This window comes from Populus alba, chromosome 19 (assembly GCF_005239225.2).
Source record: "Populus alba chromosome 19, ASM523922v2, whole genome shotgun sequence".
Taxonomy (NCBI): Eukaryota; Viridiplantae; Streptophyta; class Magnoliopsida; order Malpighiales; family Salicaceae; genus Populus; species Populus alba.
In genome coordinates, this window is record NC_133302.1 from 3,923,128 (window position 1) to 3,942,256 (window position 19,129).

Here is a 19,129-nt window from a genome sequence, read left to right on the forward strand (position 1 = left end):
AATTTAATAGAATAAAATTACATGAAATTAAAAATTTAAAGGCAAATTATGAATGCAATTAAAAGCCATTGGAAGAATAGGAGTTTAATTGAAATTTTTCAATTTCAAATCAAAAACCCTAAACCACTGGTCATTCAAACTTAAAAAGAAAAAAATGTTAGTGACATGTCATTTGATTGATTGACCTTTGTTTTTTACAATTTTGATTGATCAAGTTGACAATTTCAAATACATGAATATAATGGACAACCTAGTCAACCTTGACAAAGCAACTTTCATCCAAAAACTGATATATTTTTAGTGTGTTCACACACAAAGTTTTCTCAATATGTTCTTATTAAGGGTTTATGATACTTTCCTCAAAATCAAGAAGTCAAAAATAGATTCAAAATCTTTTTAATCTTAACAAAACCTTATAAATACCCCCAAACTTAGAAAAAAAATGAAGAAAAAAAAAAAGGAAAAAAGTTTGTATCCAAAAGTAGATCTTTAGTGACTGTTCTTATTTTTTATTTTTTTTTTATTTTATATTTACATTTATAAGCCATTTTATATATATATATATATATATATATATATATATATATATATATAAACATGTGTGTTTCAAATTGGATATGGTTTGGAATTCAACAAAAATCACAAATATCTTTTTTTAATTTTATCAAAACACTAATAAAAAAATTTGTCTAAAAAAGCTATTTAAAAAAAAATTGACCAAATGATATCCATCGAATTCAGATATAAATCATAAACATGTGAAAAATCAAGTAGCACTTGTTAAAATTCAAATTATTCAAACCAAGAATTCTTCATGAGAGTTTGTCATTAGGCTTTGGAGGATGAATTTCTCAACATTTGGCCTAAATTACAAAACAATATAAATAAATAAATAAACAAACAAACCTAGAAAATGATGCGATCAACAAACCCAAAACCCAAATAGGCCTATAAATATCCAAACTAAACAAATGGAAACTCAATCCAATAGGCCCAAACATTTTGTCCAAATTTCATCCAGCCCATACATCCAGTCCGACAACACCAGCTCACGTGCAACGTGCAAAGCACACAAGTTATGGTTTTAAAAGGGGTTTTAACACTTCTCATCTCTCTCCTCCTCCTGTCTGTTAGTGTTTCCCTTCTTACAAGCCTTAAACCCCCCACTACTCCCATGAAATGAATCAGGCCCCACTTCAAATCTTTCTCAAAACCCTAAAAAAACCCTAAATCATGATCATACCAAAGCCCTTTTCTTCAAAAACCCTCCTTTCACTCACTACAAAACCCCTCTCTTCTTCACAATTTTTATATTCTATTTTCATCTCTCACTTCTCAACGTCATCACTAACACCTCGCCACTCTCACTCTCATTTTCATTCAGAATCGAAAAGTGTTAGGGTTTCAGTGTGGTGGGATTTTGAGAATTGCCATTTGCCAAGTGGGGTTAATGTCTATAGAGTTTCTCAAGCTATTACTGCAGCTGTTAGGGGTAATGGGATTAAAGGGCCTATTCAAATTACAGCTTTTGGTGATGTTTTGCAACTTTCAAGAGCTAATCAGGAAGCACTTTCTTCAACTGGGATCAACTTGGCTCACATTCCTAATGGTAGGTTTTTTTTTCCATTTTGCATCCATTTTACAATTAAATTTTCTGGCTTTTGTGTATTCTTTTTATACTTAATGCTAGTTTCTTGTTGGGGTATGTGAAAAGAATTGGAATTGTGTGTTGTTTAAGTTGGTGAATCAATGGATATGATAATGTATTTTTGTGTTTGGTGAAATTGATTGTGAATATTTTTGTTTGATTCTGGCCCTTTTTTTATATTAAAGTTTCAAGCTTTTTGTGAATTTTTGTTGATTGGATTTCTTTTTTCTAATTTTGGAAGGGTTTATCTAGTAATGAAGTGAAAATAATTGGATTTGATCGTTAAAGTATTGTCTGTATGTGTTTGATGAAAGGTCAGTATGTCATATGGATTAAAAGGAAAAAAAAAAAAAAAAACTGATTGGTATTGTATTGCAAGCTTTTTGTGAATTTTTGTTGATTGGATTTCTTTTTTCTAATTTTGGAAGGGTTTATCTAGTAATGAAGTGAAAATAATTGGATTTGATCGTTAAAGTATTGCCTGTATGTGTTTGATGAAAGGTCAGTATGTCATATGGATTAAAAGGAAAAAAAAAAAAAAAAAACCTGATTGGTATTGTATTGCTGAATGTGAAAATGGGATGAATTTCTGCATATAATAGGAAAGAAAAGTGCTTAATGGTTTGTTGTCGCTGAAAAGTTAATATCTTTTGTGTTTAGAAAATTACAGGCTTATTAGAATTGTTTTGAGTAGCTGAGAGTGTAGAATTATATGTTTTGGGAGCCAGTAGGATCGTTTGATCTTCACAGAAAATACTTTCATGTCTTAAATGAACTCTCGTGCTCCAATGGCTCTCATGCCTTTGCAAAGTTTCTGGTCATGCAGGTGGAAAGAACAGTGCTGACAGGTCTCTTCTCATTGATCTTATGTGTTGGGTTTCCCAAAATCCACCACCTGCCCATCTTTTTTTGATTTCTGGTGATAGGGACTTTGCAAATGTTCTACACCGGTTGAGGATGAACAACTACAATATATTGCTTGCTACCAAAGATACTGCCCCAAGTGTTCTCTGCAGTGCTGCGAGCATCATGTGGCTGTGGAATTCTTTGGTCAAAGGGGAAAACCTATCTGGAAGGCATTTTAACCAACCCCCTGATGGCCCCTATGCCTCTTGGTATGGCTATTATAAGGGGCCTCTGGAAGACCCCTTCTCTGTTGTTGAGCAACCAATATGCTCAAAGGTCGAGGACATGCCTGAGGCTAGTTCAGAGCCTGCAGTCCGTCCAATTCCAAAAGCAGTTATGAAGAAAATTGGTCACATTTTGAGTTCATGTCCTGAAGGAATGTCAATTACTGACCTTCGAATAGAGTTGATGAAAAGTAAGGTGTCTGTCGATAAAGACTTGTATGGGTATAAAAAGTTTTCCCGCTTCCTTTTATCCATGCCACATATATTGAAGCTCAAGGACAATGGTGATGGTCAGTTTAATGTACGTGGTGTCACTGTAAAAGTTCCCGAACCATTTCAGCCCAGTCTATGCAAGTCTACACCTACTGCTATTGACAATGGAAGTCAACCCATTACCAGGTCTTCAAAGTCAAATAGTGAGGAAATTTTTGTTTCTGGACCTGTGGATGGGAAGTTGTCATTGCCTTCATCTCCTAAACTAAATTTGGAAACACCGCCAACAAAAGTGCAGCAACCCTCTTCTCTTAATGAGAATGCTGTCAGAATGCATATTCAACAACTTCCAAAACAAATGGAACAGCTCCAACAGGCCCAGCCTCCAAAACAAATTGAACAGCCCCCTGCGGTTGCTGAAAAGGTTGAAATGGTTAATGCCAAGGTAATCAAGGATCATCTGCCTGCTGTGAAAGAACCAGTTTCTGCATCTGAAATGGGTTTTTTTAGGAAATTCTGGAGAAGATTGTTTGGTGGCAAGGATGATGATTCAATGTTGGAAAGTGATAATGCTCAAGTGGAATCTCCTGGTGATAGCTTGGTGAAGAAAAATGAGTACACTTTGGAACAATGTGATCCTTCTGGTGAGAGCCCTCAAGAGAAAGTTGAGAAGAAAATTGTAAAAACTCCAACTCAGGGTGATGATTTAGTGCATCCCATTGTGGAACCAACTTCGGAGAATAAAACTGCTATACGTTCTGAACTACATGGTGAAATGCCAAAAACAAGTCCAGGTTTATTTAACTGGATTTTGAATTGGTGTAAATTGCAGGGGAATAGTTCAGATACATCAAATGATCAACCCACCGAGATACCTGAGCAGATAAACAGTTATGCAGGAAAAACTGAGGTTTTTTCTGAGCATTCTTTTTGGAGAGAGATGAAATCTTTTATTTACACGAAGAAGGGATCCCTCCTTATCTCACAATCAAGGACCAGGTTTATGAATTTTACTTGCTTTATTGTTCTTTTTCTGCGGTTCTGGTGATAGTTGCTAGTCAGCTACTTTACTTCTTTTGTTATCCAGTGGTTCAATTTCTTTCTTTCGAAATTTATTTCTTCACCAAAGTGAGGAGGTTAGAATATAAAACTAAAAAACGTGATACTGAATATAAAAGAGTTATTGTACCCATACAGTGAGAACCTGAGAGGTATCTGGAATTGCATCACATTCATTTTATTATGGTTTTTCTATTCGTCCAACAAAACTTCCCAGCTCATTAAGACTCAGAAAACTGGCTAGGTTATGTCTTAAAATCTTTCTTTGTTTTCCTCAGTTCCTGATACTTTTTATATGTAATGAAATCCTTAGATGGGCAAGTCTTTTCTTTCAATGTTCTAGAAGGATTAATTTTTAGAGGGTAATGAAGATATTTTAATCTTAATGTGTACATAACCTTTAAGGTTAAATTACAATAACTCACGGTACTGAGACCACCCAAAATTTTGAAGATATTGCATAGACCCTCATTTTTATCCAAATTTCCCTTGGTGTTTTTAAAATTTCCTTGCTATAAAACGGGATGGTTTTTAAAATACCAGGGACATTCTGGGTACAAAAAGATAATCATTCATTGTAATATTTGTTTAATGTGGAAAGGGTTTTTTGTCGAATCATCAAGCTTTTGTGTGGTCCGTGTAATTTCACTACACTTGAGGGGTTATTATAATTTACCGTAAACTTAAAAGGAAAAAATGCAAAAATTGCAACTTTTGGTTTGGTGCTTTTGTTCCGAGCAAGAAGGTTATTTTGCAATAATTCCAGTATCTTGCACTTCCTTTATCTTGCAAATGTTAGTGGGTTTCTAAGGTGGCATTATGTGGCTAATATGCCATGTCATAGCCACATAAGAGACACACCAACACCACTTTAGCTTCTTCAGTATCACGTGTTTAAAACCTTCTGCATTGAGTTGAAAAGCATTGAAAGACATGGCGCAAATTATTATTTTTTTGCTCATTATTTATTTATTTATATCAGATATCACCAAGTTAAACAGTTGTATCAAACCTAAATAATGAACAATGGCAAATAATATTTTCTGTGCTCACTATTCACTTTTGTAGTTATTATTGGAAATATATTTATTCCATTTGTAATTGTTACTATAAGTTTTAATATTAAGCTTCAATGATGAAGAATTGAGTTAGCTCTTTTTCAGATGTTGCATATTTTATTTGAGAAAAGTTAATCATACTTTGATTTTAGACTAAACTCCAAGGAAATTGGAGCGACAAGTTCCAAAATGGTCACCAAATGAGAAAATTCCAAACAACAAGACGCCATTCTGCATTTTCCCTGCAATTTATCATTTTGGCCTTTTATTTGGCAACTTTGATTTTGATTCTTTCAACTCTAGTGAACTTGGTATAGTTGATAAATATTAGCATCAATTTTGATGTCTAGAACATGAGAAAAGAAGAAGAAAAACAGAGGTTGCAGTCAGTATCATATGTTAATGCTCTTCTATCTGTGATTTGTCAGGGAACAGATAGCACGAAATCTGCTGAAGGAAGGACCTTTGGTTCTTAGATCTCACAATGAAAGCGATGGCCTTCAACTGGTGGACATGATAATATCAGAGAAGAAATGGGTGGAAGAATTTCCATCTGAAGCTTTCCCTTTCAAGCTCACTCAGTTTGCTGCACAGAGTACGGTGGGTGATTCTCCTGCTTCAAATGGACTGAGTTCTATGTTTTTGAGCTCCCTATCACAGTCTACCCTGCAGAGACAGCCAGGACATGAAGGGGATAAAAAGATTCAGAACATTTCTCACACTGGAGTGTCCTCACCTGTCTCTGATGAAAAGCCTTCTGCAAGGTCTAGAAGTGAGATATTAGGTGACTGTCAAAAGCTTGTGAAAGAGATATTGAAGGAATTTCCAGGAGGATATAATATGGGCAGCTTTAGAAAGCTGTTCCTAGAGAGGTATGGCTATAACCTCAATGCCAAAAAGCTCGGTTACCCAAAGTTGGCATCCTTGCTTCAGATAATGCCTGGGGTAGAAATAGAATCCAATTATATTATTCCTAGCAATGAAATGGCTAAGCGATCAAGAGCGGGTAGAACTGTTCTTAATAGTAACTATCCTAGATCAGCCAGTTCAGACAGTGAATTATCGGATGCATCAAAGAAGGATGATGAATCGGACTCTACATGGGAAGAACTTGGTCCTGTTGACAATTCTATTTATGGCAAAGAGGCAAACGAATCAGTGTCAAGGATGAAAGGAATAGGTGGAAGTGTGAAGCAACCATTCCCTGATTATGAATATCCTCTCTCAGATGATGAATTTTCAGATTCAGAAAAGGAGTCTGGGAAGGTAACTAGGCCTGGAGGGAAAGCAAAGCCTGCATTTGAAGACGTAAACAGCGCATTACTGCAAATGCTTGATTCATGGTATAGCAGTAATGAAGGTGATATTAAGAACAAGCCAGAAAATCCGAAAAGCATGCTTGATTCGTCCACAAACAGTTTCCAGTCATCTGATTCTTCTGTGGCCGATCTGGTTGAGAATAAAAATGAAGTGGTTGTTGACAGCATATTAAGTAGTTTGAAGAAATCAAAGAAGCATAGGATGGGAGCTTGATTGTTCTCAAGTCTAAACGCAACCAGGGTCTTCTCCCTACGGATTGTTAGCACTTACAGAGGTGAGATTCATTCTTTTAGTATTTTTCTGGGAGTTCAAGACACAAGCTAGGGCTATATACGCTTTAGCTCCATTCTTTTTTTGCAGTAAGTGCTACCAAGGTTGGATAATCGATGCCATGGAGAGGCTCCATTAATTTTTGTGAACGAGGAGCTATTTCCTTCCTCATGTATCTGATAAATCTCGGATCACAGTCTATACACGCAGCCCTTTCGTTTAGTTCATGCCTTTTCCTTTCCAGGTTGATCATTAGGGTTTCACCGGAGAAGGACATATTGTGCCTGAGATTATGATATGAGAAAGGGCCTTGTCGTCGGGTCCTTGAGATTATGACATGAAAAAGGACCTTAGGTCACTGAGGACATATGTCCTCTCGAGACTCGAGAGTTCTAAATCACCACGCAAGCACATATGCCCTGCTAACGGAAGATTGACTTCAGGTTTGTTTACTAGTCAGTGTTTATTTTCACGGCAGTACTGAATTTAAAAAAAAAATTATTTTTTTTAATTTATCATTCATTTTAATATGTTAATAAAAAAAAATAATTTTAAAAAATAATAATAAAAAGTATTATTTTAATATATTTCTAAACAAAAAATAATTTAAAATTTTTAATAGTTATATAATGTACTACCAGGATCATTATTGAGGTTATTCAGTAGATCTAAATTAATTATTTTTATTAAAATAATTAAAACAGGCGATGATTTATTCAAATAAAAAAAAACAATTAATAATTTTGCAATCAATCAACATCAAGGGCTGTAACACAACTGTTCTTACAAAATAATTTAGTGCGTGCGTTAAACATGATAATGTGTGGTCAACTCAACACATTATCCGAAGATAAATAGCATAGCCAAAAAGTCTTTCTCGTCTAACCTTATCCAAAGTGATCACTTTAAATTTTTCTCGCCTGTTTTTGTGTTGTTTAATACTTTGTGTTAAAATTTATGTAGGAGTCTACTCAAGATAAGATAAGATCATCTGAATCACAAATCTAAATCTAGAGAGTTGGTATGGATCAACTGAAAAATTAAAATCAAATTATTTTAATAAAAAAAAATTAATGGATTAATTACTTAGTTTTGACTGGTCAAACTCAGGTTAATTGGGTTGTTGACTGAGTAAATTATGTTTTTATTTAAAAAAAAAAATTTAACTTGACCTTTCTAGATCTTGGGATACTTGGGTTCTAAATTGCGCTGTTTTATATTATTTTGAGGTTTGATTAGTGATTCACAATTAACCTTGCATAATAATTAATATTCAAAATTGAATAAGAAGCCTTGCCACGAGCTCTTCTAGTACACAACAGTTGAATTTGGTATTAATGAAAATGAAACGAGTATATTATTCTTTAATCCTTGGATTCCAAATGTGATTATAACTTAATCATTTATGTTTAATAAATTATAATTTAGTCCCTTGAATATTATTGACCCATTGTTTTATTAAAACATTTGTTGGCACTTCTAAATTCCAAATGTGCCCTTTGAAAATTTAATTTCTTAGTGGAAAACCAATTACAATTATAAAATATATTAAAAGGTCTAAGTAAAATATTGTAGAAATCACAATACCTAAAATCCTTTTCATTTTCATCCCCAAACTTGTTTTTTTAATAGCAGATTAATGCCTAATTTATTAAAATTTGTTAAGAAAATAACAAATTCAATAAAAGAGGATCAAAGTGTAACACAAGGAGAAATTCCATGATCATGACCAATGTCAAATTCACTAGAAAAAGTTTGGTCAACATACTTTTCTGAGTCTTAGTCCCTTTAGTGTTTTTAATTTTTATTTTGAAATAAAAATTTATTTTTTAAAAACATTCCAGCCTCTTCATTTGAGATAGAAAAGATAACAAAAAAAAAAAATTGGTGAATAATGACTTTTTAAAGATGAATTTTACCATTCTTGTGTAAATCAATTTCATTCTATGAAAAAATGAATACTGATTTTTTTATATATAAATATGACTAAAAAAGTAGATCATGTTCTTTAAATCATATTCCTAAATATCATTATATAATTTGTTGGTTAATAGATTAGCAGGTTTTTTCATAAAAATGAAGTCTACCCATTTAAGGAAGTAAGCAGGTCGACTCCTAATCATAATGATTATTTTTTATACCGAGTCACAAATTAATCAATTAAATTAAGTCAATCAAAATTATTTTTATTTTATTTTTTTAAAGTTAATACAACATCATTTTATATTTTTTTAAAAAATAAAATTAATAAGAAAGTTAATTAGAAAGACAAAGTTATAAATTAACCCTAGATATTTGACCAGTCAGCTCCCAAACAATTTTATTATAAACATTCTTATTAAATAACAGTGCTCAAATTCAGAATCGAGCATTACCAATCCACAAATTTTCTTTAAATAAACACACATTTTCTATTCATCAGTTTCTTGGTGTAGAGAAGGAAACGAAATTGCTAGAGTTAATTGGTTGCCATCTTCTTTCTTTACTGAAAATAGCCACACATCTTCTCTGAAAAGAGATTACAAAGTTGAAATTGATCTTAGAAATTGTTCTGTATTTTCCAACAAAAACGTCAAGAAGCTTGCAGAAATGGCAGTTTTTTGACATTGTTACCAGATGATCTGTGCACATATCTCATTTACTCCTCAAATTAAAGAGCTTAACAGAGGAGCAAGAAAACTTCTCTCTCATGCCTTTCTTCATCTATAGTTCAATTTTCTGGTGTCCATCCTAGACGTAAAGGAACCATACCAGTTCATCTCGAACATGGCGGTTAAACTCGGTTAAACTCTACCGCAAAGAAGACGGTTAAATTCTACCGCCACCAATCCATCTCGAACTTAGTGGCTAAACTTTACCGGTATGAAGATGGCTAGATACCAAGATGAGAAGAAGCTTAACACCTCTCATTCTTATTACTTCTTCTTTCAGGAGGCCCTGGAGCTGAAAAGGGGCTTCTTTCTGCCTTGGGTGAGTAATATAATTTGCATTAATAAACTCCGAGCAATTTACTGATTCAGTCCGGGCAACTTACGCCCTAGGATCATCCTTGAAGTACAAGCCTTGGGGACTAAGGTTGAAGATAAGTAAACAGCTATGCAGTCAAACTTTCTGACTTGAAATAAGTTAAAGAATAAAGCTAGTTCATAGAAAAGATTTTTCAATAAAAAATTGAAACCCGCCTAAAGTAATAACTTTAGGGTGTTCCAGGAAAGCAGCCTCCATTCTCCAAGAAGAAGCCATGGACACATGTTAAGGTGATTTGACTTGCATTTCTCAAAGCAAGTCCCCCTCCATTCTTTTCTAAGAAAATAATAATAAGATAATGGCTGGTGCAAACCAATTTCCACCACATTTCCTCTCATCAACAACCTAATCCTCACCATATAGGACCAAGCCATTGAGCTTTAATAATCATTATCTTAGCTCAGCATCTAGTGTATTGTTATCTTCTGTAAGAGAAATAAGCTATTTCATTTTTCTAGCCTAAAATAATGATGAAAGGATCCAGACAACACCACAAGAACTTCATCTATGCCTAAAAACAATGCCTAACTAGTCTCATCACTCGCATGGAGTTTGCTAATGAGAACCTCAACAATAATCTATTTTTCTATGAGCTTCTGTTAGGGTTCTTTCTATGATGAGGCAAATGCAAGAAACTTGCTTCTTTTTTCCCCTTTTGTTTCAAATGAGAACCTCAAAACTATATTTTCCAACGAGCTATTTTAAGGGTTTTTTCTTATCATAAAGAAAATTAGAGAAAAAAAGTTTTCTCCCCTTAAAGAAACAATATAAATGGATAAAATGGACTCAGGCTTTCCTGTGTCCCCCCACAAGTCCCTTGTATTTTAGTTATGGAGGTCAATGTGTGATCTCTTTGCCAAAATCACCAGTGCCTCCCTTGATGAGAACCACCAGCACCTCTGTTCTTTGGAAAGAAGGTGTTCTTATTCTTGGGTTTTGGTATCTCGTGAATGTCCATCACTTGAATCGTTCTTTGTTTTTTGGCTTCACAAAGCAAAGCAGCACGACACCAATTACCAATCAGTGACACTGAACAATTTGAGCTTTCAGACAACCAAATTCAAACAGAAAACAAAGAACAGAAATCAAACCATTTTCAGCTTCTTTATAATTCGCTTGAAGCCTTTTCCTTGCCGAGGCAAGCCTTTGATCAGCATCAAAATTGCTTGCTTTTGGTTGTTCTCTTTGTCTCTACAAAACCATAGATACCAAGTAATTGAAAAATTCTGTAACTAATTTAAATTTACTTTTCGGAACGCTCTTGTTTTGATTCTTTTACACAAGCATAAATGCATGCATAAGCTTCAAAGTGTCCTATCAAGTCTACATTTATCAGCAACCAAACAGAAGACTCTCATTCAGAACACTTGATACCTGTACATTGTGAGGAGCAGGTGAAGATGCAGGGACTGGTTTTTGAGTAGGTTTGGTCGGAGCTTGGTTTTGAGGAGGAGCTGGTTTTGGTTTTCTTTCAGGTTCGGAATTATTCCTATCTGATCCAGAACTCCCATCTACACAAGACAATAGCAAAAGAAGGGAAACAAACAACAGGTTAATCAAATTTAAAATAAGGAGAATGAAAGATGGACCAAATCCAGCTTTGAATCTGATTCTTCACTCACTGTGAGGGTTGGGAGAGTAAGCAAAATCAGGAACCTAACAAAAAGAACAGAATCTTAGAAAGCAAACAAAAGAGAGAATTTTTGAAAATTTCAACAACTTTTCAATGGCAAGGAAAGATTGTCTTTCACCTGGTGATGACCATTCTGGGGAATCTTCTGCTGAGGTGAGTCCCCATCAGCTGCAGAAACATACTTGTTAACTTCCATTTGTAACTCATTAACCCCTTCAATGTTATTCTCTATTTCACTTTAATATCAATTTTCCCAGAAAAGCAAAATTGAGAGTGAACTACTGGATGATGATGATGATGATGAATGTTACCCATTAAACCAGAGGATGCATGCTCTCCTTGTGGATTCAACCTAACCCAATCATCTACAATTTCTTTCCATTTTCTGAGCACAATCACAAAGACAACAAAAATCAAAACATTTTAACTACTACTTAATTCAATCAGATAATACAAGAACCTTGAGCTGCTAGAAACTCATACTATCTACAACTTCGCATCTTCAATACCTGACAAGTTGCTTCACTAATCTCCTAACATCATTAGATGGATGTTTTCGCAATCGATTCACATGCCTCCCAATATCAGTCTCCTAAACATTAAATAAAAAAAAAGTCACCAGAAAATTAATTAAAAGACTTCACCAACAAGAACAAACGCAACAACAACAACAAGTACTATATAAGTTCAATAATTGTTCAGACAATCACCTTAAGTGCCTGAAATGTAATATCCATATCTGCTAAACTTTGAAGCAAATCAACCAATGAATCTTCAGGCTAAAACACAACCAAAAAATACTGAAGTCAAACCACCAAAACAAACACCCCCAATAGAAAAACAGCAAACAACAACAGAGAACCAGAACCTGGTCAATATCTTCAAGCTGTTGCTTAATATCCAAAATCTTCTTTGGCTCATCATCAAACAACCCTCCATATGGATCCAATTCATCATCATCATCATCACCATTAACAGACCTTGGTGTAACAGGAGAATCTGCAGCTACCCTTGTCCCCTTCTCTTCTTCATGGCTACTCTCCTTCTCTACAAGACCCTTTATTTCATCCCCATTACTAATATTGTTCATATTAATGTCATTAAGACTCCTGTCCCTACATCTACTACATGAGCTTGATGATGCAAATAACCTCTCCACAATATCATCTCTCCTTCTCTTTAATTCAGACCCAAAATCCAATGAAGCCACAACAATTGCTGTATCAATGAAAGTCCAAACATCAACACCTGAACTCTCCAAAATCGATCTAAAATCATCAATATCCATTATCTCTTTCTCTCCCTCCCTAGAGATCAAACTTCAATTCTTGAGAAATTCAACAAAGTTTTAATATTTATATCTTTATACCTCTATAACCTGCCAAAAATATAGACGAACGGGCTTTTCTGTTTCCAGTAACAGTAAAAAACCGAACGCATCATCAACAGATCTAGACAAGATTATGATACACAGCAGCAAATTTGGACAAGACAATAACAAAAAAAACTTTGTTTTAGACAAAACCCATTTCAGATCTAGCCCTCCAAACTTGTGTCAAAAAGCTTCACCAAGCTTTTCTTAATCAAATAACAAGCTTTCAAACAATAAAAGCTTGTCCTTTCGTATCAATGGAGGTGAAAGATTTCAGCTTGAGAAGGAAGTTCTGAGGAGAAAGAAGGGGAGCTGAAAAGAGTTGGAAAAGAAACTTCTTTGATAGTATTGATGTCTTTCTCTTGTTGGGTGGTGAGTGCTTAATGGCATAGGAAATTCCTTTCTTTTTCTTTTATTTGTTGGACACTCGAGACAAGATATGGTATATTCTTTTGTAAAATAAAGATGGGTCTTTCTGTTTGTGTTTCATGCTTTTATCTCTATCCTTTTGATCTTGGGTTTAGCTGACCTACGCCATGCTATGGTTTGGTCTCTTCCTATTCAAAAAGAGGCAGCTTTGGCTTGTCGTGGACCAGTAGAGGATTAGACAAAGAGGAGGGAGAGAGAGCTGCTTTCCTTCAATGACGATGAAGACTGCTTTTACTTTTACTTCAGGAGGGTGTTGAGGTTGTAATTTGTGAAGTGTGGGTGCGCAGCTAGGATTTTGTTTTGTTAGCAGCAAAATAGAATGCCATGAGGACTGTGCGTCTGTGCCTATGTCCTGGTAATAGAAAGGTTGCCTTTTTGGGAACCAAAGCAACCTAATGCTATTTCGAGTCCAAGCCCAGCAAAGCTCCGTTCATCATTACCGTGACATGACTGAAAGTGTATAAAATGTTATTTTTTTACAGTAAATTTTTTAAAATATATTAAAATAATTTTTATAGTTTTTAAAATTTATTTTTAATATTAATATATCAAAACATTTAAAACACTAAAAACAAAATTAAAACTAAAAACATTTCGAATATTACAAGAAACCAAGTCAAAAACAAAATCTAAGTCGTAATAGAGTTGGAATTACAACAGAATTGTAACAGTAACAAAGTCTATTTTCAACCAAATTTTGAGGAATTAAACCAATTTTAAGGATCATAACAGTAAGGAGTTAGGTAACATAAGGACTTCTAATTAACCTGAGAATTCTGAAGAAATTCGACAGCCAATGAGAGAATAAATAGAATAGAACATGGTTGAAAGAGAGGTTCTGCAACAAATTTTTTTTCTTAGTTTTTGTCATTTTTTAGTAGTTATGAACTAAACTTTGACTTTTAGAAGAAATACACACCATCTCCATTAGCAAGTTGTAAGAATTAATGTTATCATTGTAATTCTTTTAAAATTAAGTATTTATTTTTTCAAGTTCAGAATTATATTATTGATTGTTATTGAAGCTTTTGAATTGTTTTGAGAAGATATATATGTTTTTAGTTTTTTTTTTAATTTGTGATTGTTGTTACGAACTAGAGTAAGAAGCAAAAAAAATTAATTTGATTGTTGCAACTCCCATCTTGATTTATTAGAGAAGAATAAATTAAGTTAAATTATCAAGCTTTTGAAAGTTTGTCTAGAATAATTTCAAAGACTTTACTATTAAGACTACTGTCGAGAGAATAAGAATTACTTTCAATATTAAATTTGTTTGGTGATAAAAAATAATAATTAAAGAGATTTGTTTAATTAATATTCTCTAATCTCATCAATTTCTAAAGATTTTTGGTGGCAAAAAGAGAAATCTTTCAAGGGTTTCTAGATATTTTTCAAAGTTTCTTACCCTCTGCTTGTCTATCAGATTTGACAAAAAGAATTTGGTTCAAACAAAGAGACTCTGTTGACTTGTCAAAAGGTATTTGTTTAAAATCTGAAAACACTTTAATTTCTCACGAAAATAATAGTTCAAAAAAAGATTCAAAATTCTAAAATGCTAAAAATTCCCTTATCAGTATTTGCCTAAGGGATTTCTGCCGAAAGCAATCATCTGTTGCATCATGGCGTGCCATGTTCCTGCTGCAGAAATTTCTATTTACCACCAGCTACAGAAGCGATAGGCTGAGACGAACACACAACTTGTAGATTGCGTTTGGGAATGTGGTTTCCCACAAAATTTAATTTTTTTTTTATTAAAATTTAATACAATTTTATATTTTGAATTATTTTAATGTGTTAATATCAAAAATAATTTTTTTAAAAATAAAAAAATATCATTTACATGTATTTTGATATTAAAAGTTATTTGAAAAGCAACTACTACCATACTACCAAAAATACTTCTAGAAAATAAAGGTTGCCAATTTCAAAATGATATTCGAATCTTACCTTGCCTCAAGAAATTTTAAGTTAAAAGTCATCATGGGTGAATTTTAAAACATAGGGACTTTAGGTCACCGTGACAGAGTTATTAAACTTGATTTAAGCTTGCATCTCTAATTCAAAGTATTAATCTAAGTTCACTCGACTCGAGTGAATCTAAAATAGTTTTGTTTCAATAATAATAATAATAATAAAAAAATATCATTTTTAAAAACAAAACCTGGGTTTAATTTAAAACCTGGCATCGGGTTAGGAGGTCATATCGACAAGTTACGTATTGGTTTAGCCTGCCAGGCGGGCCGGGTTGTATAGGAGTTCTGTACCATTCATTGGGTCCAAAAGGCAGCAGCCTTCAATGTATTCTCCTTGAACATTCTTGCTTGCTTGCCAGACATGGTACGCAAATCTATTTTTGGTCAACGCAAAGACTTGGAATCCAAGCGCGTGGGGTTATAAATTAGAGCATCATGAAGTCGAATACCCAATGTAATTGGCAACACATAGAAGAAGAAGAAGAGATGGAACTGATGGAGGATGTGGTGATAGTTGGAGCAGGAATTGCAGGGTTGGCAACAGCAGTGGCTTTGAAAAGAGTAGGGGTTCGAGCCCTGGTGCTAGAGAAATCAAAAGGGTTAAGGTCCACTGGTACAGCCTTGACCCTAACTCCAAATGCTTGGCTTGCCCTTGATGCTCTTGGTGTTTCTCACAAGCTCATCCCCCTTTATACTCCTTCAATCAAGTACTAAATTGTTTCACCATGTTAATCATTATGTTTGATTATTTACATATTCTTGAATTTGGATTTTATTGCCATGCTTTGGATGATAGATTAATTTCTCGTGCACTTCTTTTTCTCACGATTTAGGGGATACGTAACCAATGTTAGTACCGGAGAAGTTCAAGAAGTTCTCTACCCTCGACAGGGAATTAGGACACTTCACCGGAAAGTGTTGTTAGAGGCACTGGCAGAGGAATTGGCAGCTGACTCAATTCGATTCTCTTCGAGGCTAGCTGCTATTCAAAGTCTGGAACAAGGAGGTGATGCTTCCATGGCTGTTGTACACTTGGAAGATGGAACTACCATCAAATCTAAGGTTCTGATAGGCTGCGACGGGGTGCACTCGGTAGTGGCACGATGGCTAGGACTGGCAGAACTGGTCCATTCAGGTCGATCAGCGGTGCGGGGTTTAGCAGTTTTTCCTCAAGGCCATGGATTTAAGCAAGAAGTTCGTTTTTTCTTGGATGAGAGCACCAATAGGCCTGGTTTTGTTCCTCTCAATGATAGGGAACTTTACTGGTTTTTAGTCAGTCAAGGTTAGCACTTAGCACTGTTCATATTGGTTCACGTTATCAAATCACTTGAGGGGAAAATTTATTGTGAAATGATTTCCATTTCAGGGGAAAACATGGAAGGAGAGGCAGAGCAAATACAGAGAGAAGTGCTTGAGAAATGTACAGAAAAATTTCCCTCGGAATACCTGGACGTGGTCCGGCATGCCGATCTTTCCTCATTATCATGGGCACCATTGATGTTTAGGCCTCCATGGGGGATCATATTTGGAAAACTAAGCAAAGGAAATGTGACAGTAGCTGGTGATGCTATGCACCCCATGACTCCTGATCTAGGAAACGGTGGTGGTGCATCGCTAGAAGACGCTGTGGTTTTGGGCAGACACATTGGCAATTCAATTATAAACAATGGAGGGCTGATTGTTCCAGGAGACATGGCTAAAGCCATAGATGATTATGTGAAGGAAAGGAGGTGGCGTGCCGCCATGCTTGTCACAGCATCGTATTTATCCGGAAGGATGCAGCAAGGAGACAAGTGGTGGATAAAATTTCTCAGGGATAGAGCATTTTACAAGTATTTTTTCAGCTGGCTTGCTAGACTGGCAGTGGTTTATGACTGTGGAAAACTTCCTAATATTTCCTCCGGTGAACCGGATCACTCCAGTAAGAAGGACTAAATTTCAGTATTGATAGTGCTGCTAGTGGTTCTGCAAATTGCCAAGTTTTGGAGCATGGCCCTCAATTTCAACATAGTCTCCATCATATTAGTATTTTTTTTTGTCTTTTCTTTCTTTTTTTTGTCTTTTCAATTTTAAAAGTCATTGTTCAGGTCAGAAGTATGGATTTTCTTTTGATTCTGTTGTTTTTCTCAAGTTTTAGTCAGTGTTGTTTTGCTTTGCTACCTCGCATTATTGTACGTTTCATCCTCTATAATATATAACTAAGTTTGTTTTATGTAGAATATGCTTCATAAATATATTATTCACTCTCTTATCTAAAACAATTTGGATAATAAAATATATTTTACGGTGAAGGAAAATAAATTGAAAATATAGAAAATAACTTATGAGATTTAAGTATAGTTGTCCGATCCAATTCAGGATCATTTAAATTTTTAAATTTAGCACAACCGAGTTGAATGAGTTTGGGCAAGTCAATGTTTTATCTAGTTCAATTAAAAATTAGGCTTGTAATAAGCTTTTAAAAATAAAATTTTCAGGTCAACATGTAGAGATGATAGATGAGGTAAATTTAATAATTATTTATATAGGAGATGAAAATATTTTAAAAGACTCTGTTATTAAATCATAGATCCACCCCTGGTTAGTTTCCATCGTTTTCTTTTGTAACACTTTTATTTTTAATTTCAAAATATATATGGAAAACGAAATACATTACTAGGTTGTGAAGTATTGAAGATACTAAAGCGATTCTGAAGATCTTCACTATTATGCTATTACCAAGTATAACTTATTTGTTACCTAGTTTAGATATGATTGTGTATTTATTATTAGCATACTATTAAGAAAAAAGATACGCAGGATTATATTTCCTTGCTGCAGTATTTTTTCTTTTGTATATATATGCATATGTTCAACATAAGAAAATATAACGCAAAACTCTGTTTTTACTTCACTGTTTCGCGTCTCTTCTCTACTTCAAAATTCTTCATGGTATCAGAGCTTAGTGTTTGAATTCTCATACTATAAGAAGAGACAATTGTGCTATCATGGAAGACCATTTTAAAGATGCCATTAATATTGGATCAAAGGTATCAGCACTAGCAAATTGTTCTGATGATAACAACACATCTCAAAGATTGAGTTATGTGTTCTTGAATGAATTCAATTATCTTCCTTGGTCAAGGGCTGTCACCATTGCTCTTGGTGGAAGATCTAAGTTGGGGTTCATAAATGGTTCTATTATTCCTCCAGAAGTTGATGATCCAGAATATGCAACATGGCTTTCCAAGGACTAGCTAGTCATGTTTTGGATCCTCAACTCCATGGAAAGGAACCTTGCTAAGATTTTTAGTTTCTCAAAATCATCACTGGACCTGTGGGATGCAATTCGTGACATGTATGGAAATCAAAATAATGCTGCCAGGATATTCCAAATTCATCGCGAGGTTGCCAGCCTTCACCAGGAAGGAAAGCCCTTTGTTCAGCTGTTGGGAAGCCTTAAAGGCCTGTGGAATGAACTGGAAATATATCATCCACACACTACTGATGCTACCATATTACGAAAAAGAACTAAGGAGGATAGAATTTTTCAGTTGCTGGCAAGCCTCAGCCCAGATTTTGAAGACCTACGAAGCCATATTTTGATGAATCCAGAACTCCCATCCTTGAAATCGGTTTGTGCCACAATCCAACGTGAGGAAATACGCAGGAAAGTAATGACGTGTGATGTTGGAGTTTCTGAAACTCGTGCTTATCAGACAAAATTGATGCCGCAGGATATGAATTCTGGTTCTTTTGATCATGGTTAGCATAGACCATTATCAGATTCAAAAAACTACAAAGGGAAATAGACTGATCTCAAGTGTAATTATTGCCACAATCTTGGTCATCATACAGATCGTTGTTGGCTCCTTCATCCTAAAATTAAGCCTACGTTTGCAAAGGAACGAAGAAGGCCACCAAGACACACAAATAATTATAAGTCATACCTTGCAAATAATCATGCAAATTCCACCGAAAGCTTTTCTACCACTTATGCAACTCTGATATTTGATTT

General features: G+C 34.5%; 3 protein-coding genes across 5 annotated transcripts; 2 read left to right on the forward strand and 1 right to left on the reverse strand.

Moving 5' to 3' along the window:
- Window positions 1-1,100: 1,100 nt before the first annotated feature.
- On the forward strand, window positions 1,101-7,207 carry LOC118052598 (uncharacterized). Of its 3 annotated transcripts, none has more exons than XR_004688219.2 (4): window positions 1,101-1,609; window positions 2,475-3,990; window positions 5,537-6,702; window positions 6,943-7,207. XR_004688219.2 is itself a non-coding variant. In XM_035063593.1 (3 exons), exons 1-3 carry the CDS (start codon window positions 1,234-1,236, stop codon window positions 6,639-6,641), a joined length of 2,997 nt encoding a protein of 998 aa, XP_034919484.1. In that variant the 5' UTR covers window positions 1,101-1,233; the 3' UTR covers window positions 6,642-6,925. The 3 variants fall into 3 exon arrangements, 1 of the variants encoding a protein (XP_034919484.1); XR_004688217.1 differs by lacking the exon at window positions 6,943-7,207 and adding an exon at window positions 6,789-6,925; XM_035063593.1 differs by lacking the exon at window positions 6,943-7,207 and having other exon boundaries at window positions 5,537-6,925.
- Window positions 7,208-10,351: 3,144 nt separating this feature from the next.
- On the reverse strand, window positions 10,352-13,406 carry LOC118052600 (probable mediator of RNA polymerase II transcription subunit 26c). The gene is made up of 9 exons (XM_035063594.2): window positions 12,227-13,406; window positions 12,069-12,137; window positions 11,868-11,950; window positions 11,670-11,743; window positions 11,477-11,526; window positions 11,348-11,381; window positions 11,100-11,236; window positions 10,817-10,916; window positions 10,352-10,709 (listed from the first exon to the last, which is right to left on the reverse strand). Exons 1-9 carry the CDS (start codon window positions 12,644-12,646, stop codon window positions 10,588-10,590), a joined length of 1,089 nt encoding a protein of 362 aa, XP_034919485.1. The 5' UTR covers window positions 12,647-13,406; the 3' UTR covers window positions 10,352-10,587.
- A 2,034-nt stretch (window positions 13,407-15,440) lies between these two features.
- LOC118052602 (monooxygenase 3) lies at window positions 15,441-17,143 on the forward strand. Its single transcript, XM_035063596.2, has 3 exons — window positions 15,441-15,839; window positions 15,966-16,414; window positions 16,499-17,143. Exons 1-3 carry the CDS (start codon window positions 15,568-15,570, stop codon window positions 17,065-17,067), a joined length of 1,290 nt encoding a protein of 429 aa, XP_034919487.1. The 5' UTR covers window positions 15,441-15,567; the 3' UTR covers window positions 17,068-17,143.
- The last annotated feature ends 1,986 nt before the right edge of the window (window positions 17,144-19,129 follow it).

What these genes read in the sequence shown, in the direction of transcription:
- LOC118052602 (XM_035063596.2), top strand. Translation starts at nt 15,568, where the DNA reads ATGAAGTCGAATACCCAATGTAATTGGCAACACATAGAAGAAGAAGAA. An exon ending in CTTTATACTCCTTCAATCAA is followed by an intron (nt 15,840 to 15,965) that starts GTACTAAATTGT and finishes CTCACGATTTAG; the next exon opens with GGGATACGTAACCAATGTTA. An exon ending in CTGGTTTTTAGTCAGTCAAG is followed by an intron (nt 16,415 to 16,498) that starts GTTAGCACTTAG and finishes TTTCCATTTCAG; the next exon opens with GGGAAAACATGGAAGGAGAG.
- LOC118052598 (XM_035063593.1), top strand. Translation starts at nt 1,234, where the DNA reads ATGATCATACCAAAGCCCTTTTCTTCAAAAACCCTCCTTTCACTCACT. An exon ending in CTTGGCTCACATTCCTAATG is followed by an intron (nt 1,610 to 2,474) that starts GTAGGTTTTTTT and finishes CTGGTCATGCAG; the next exon opens with GTGGAAAGAACAGTGCTGAC. An exon ending in ATCTCACAATCAAGGACCAG is followed by an intron (nt 3,991 to 5,536) that starts GTTTATGAATTT and finishes GTGATTTGTCAG; the next exon opens with GGAACAGATAGCACGAAATC.
- LOC118052600 (XM_035063594.2), bottom strand. Translation starts at nt 12,646, where the DNA reads ATGGATATTGATGATTTTAGATCGATTTTGGAGAGTTCAGGTGTTGAT. An exon ending in TTACATTTCAGGCACTTAAG is followed by an intron (nt 11,951 to 12,068) that starts GTGATTGTCTGA and finishes TTTAATGTTTAG; the next exon opens with GAGACTGATATTGGGAGGCA. An exon ending in TTAGTGAAGCAACTTGTCAG is followed by an intron (nt 11,744 to 11,867) that starts GTATTGAAGATG and finishes GATTGTGCTCAG; the next exon opens with AAAATGGAAAGAAATTGTAG.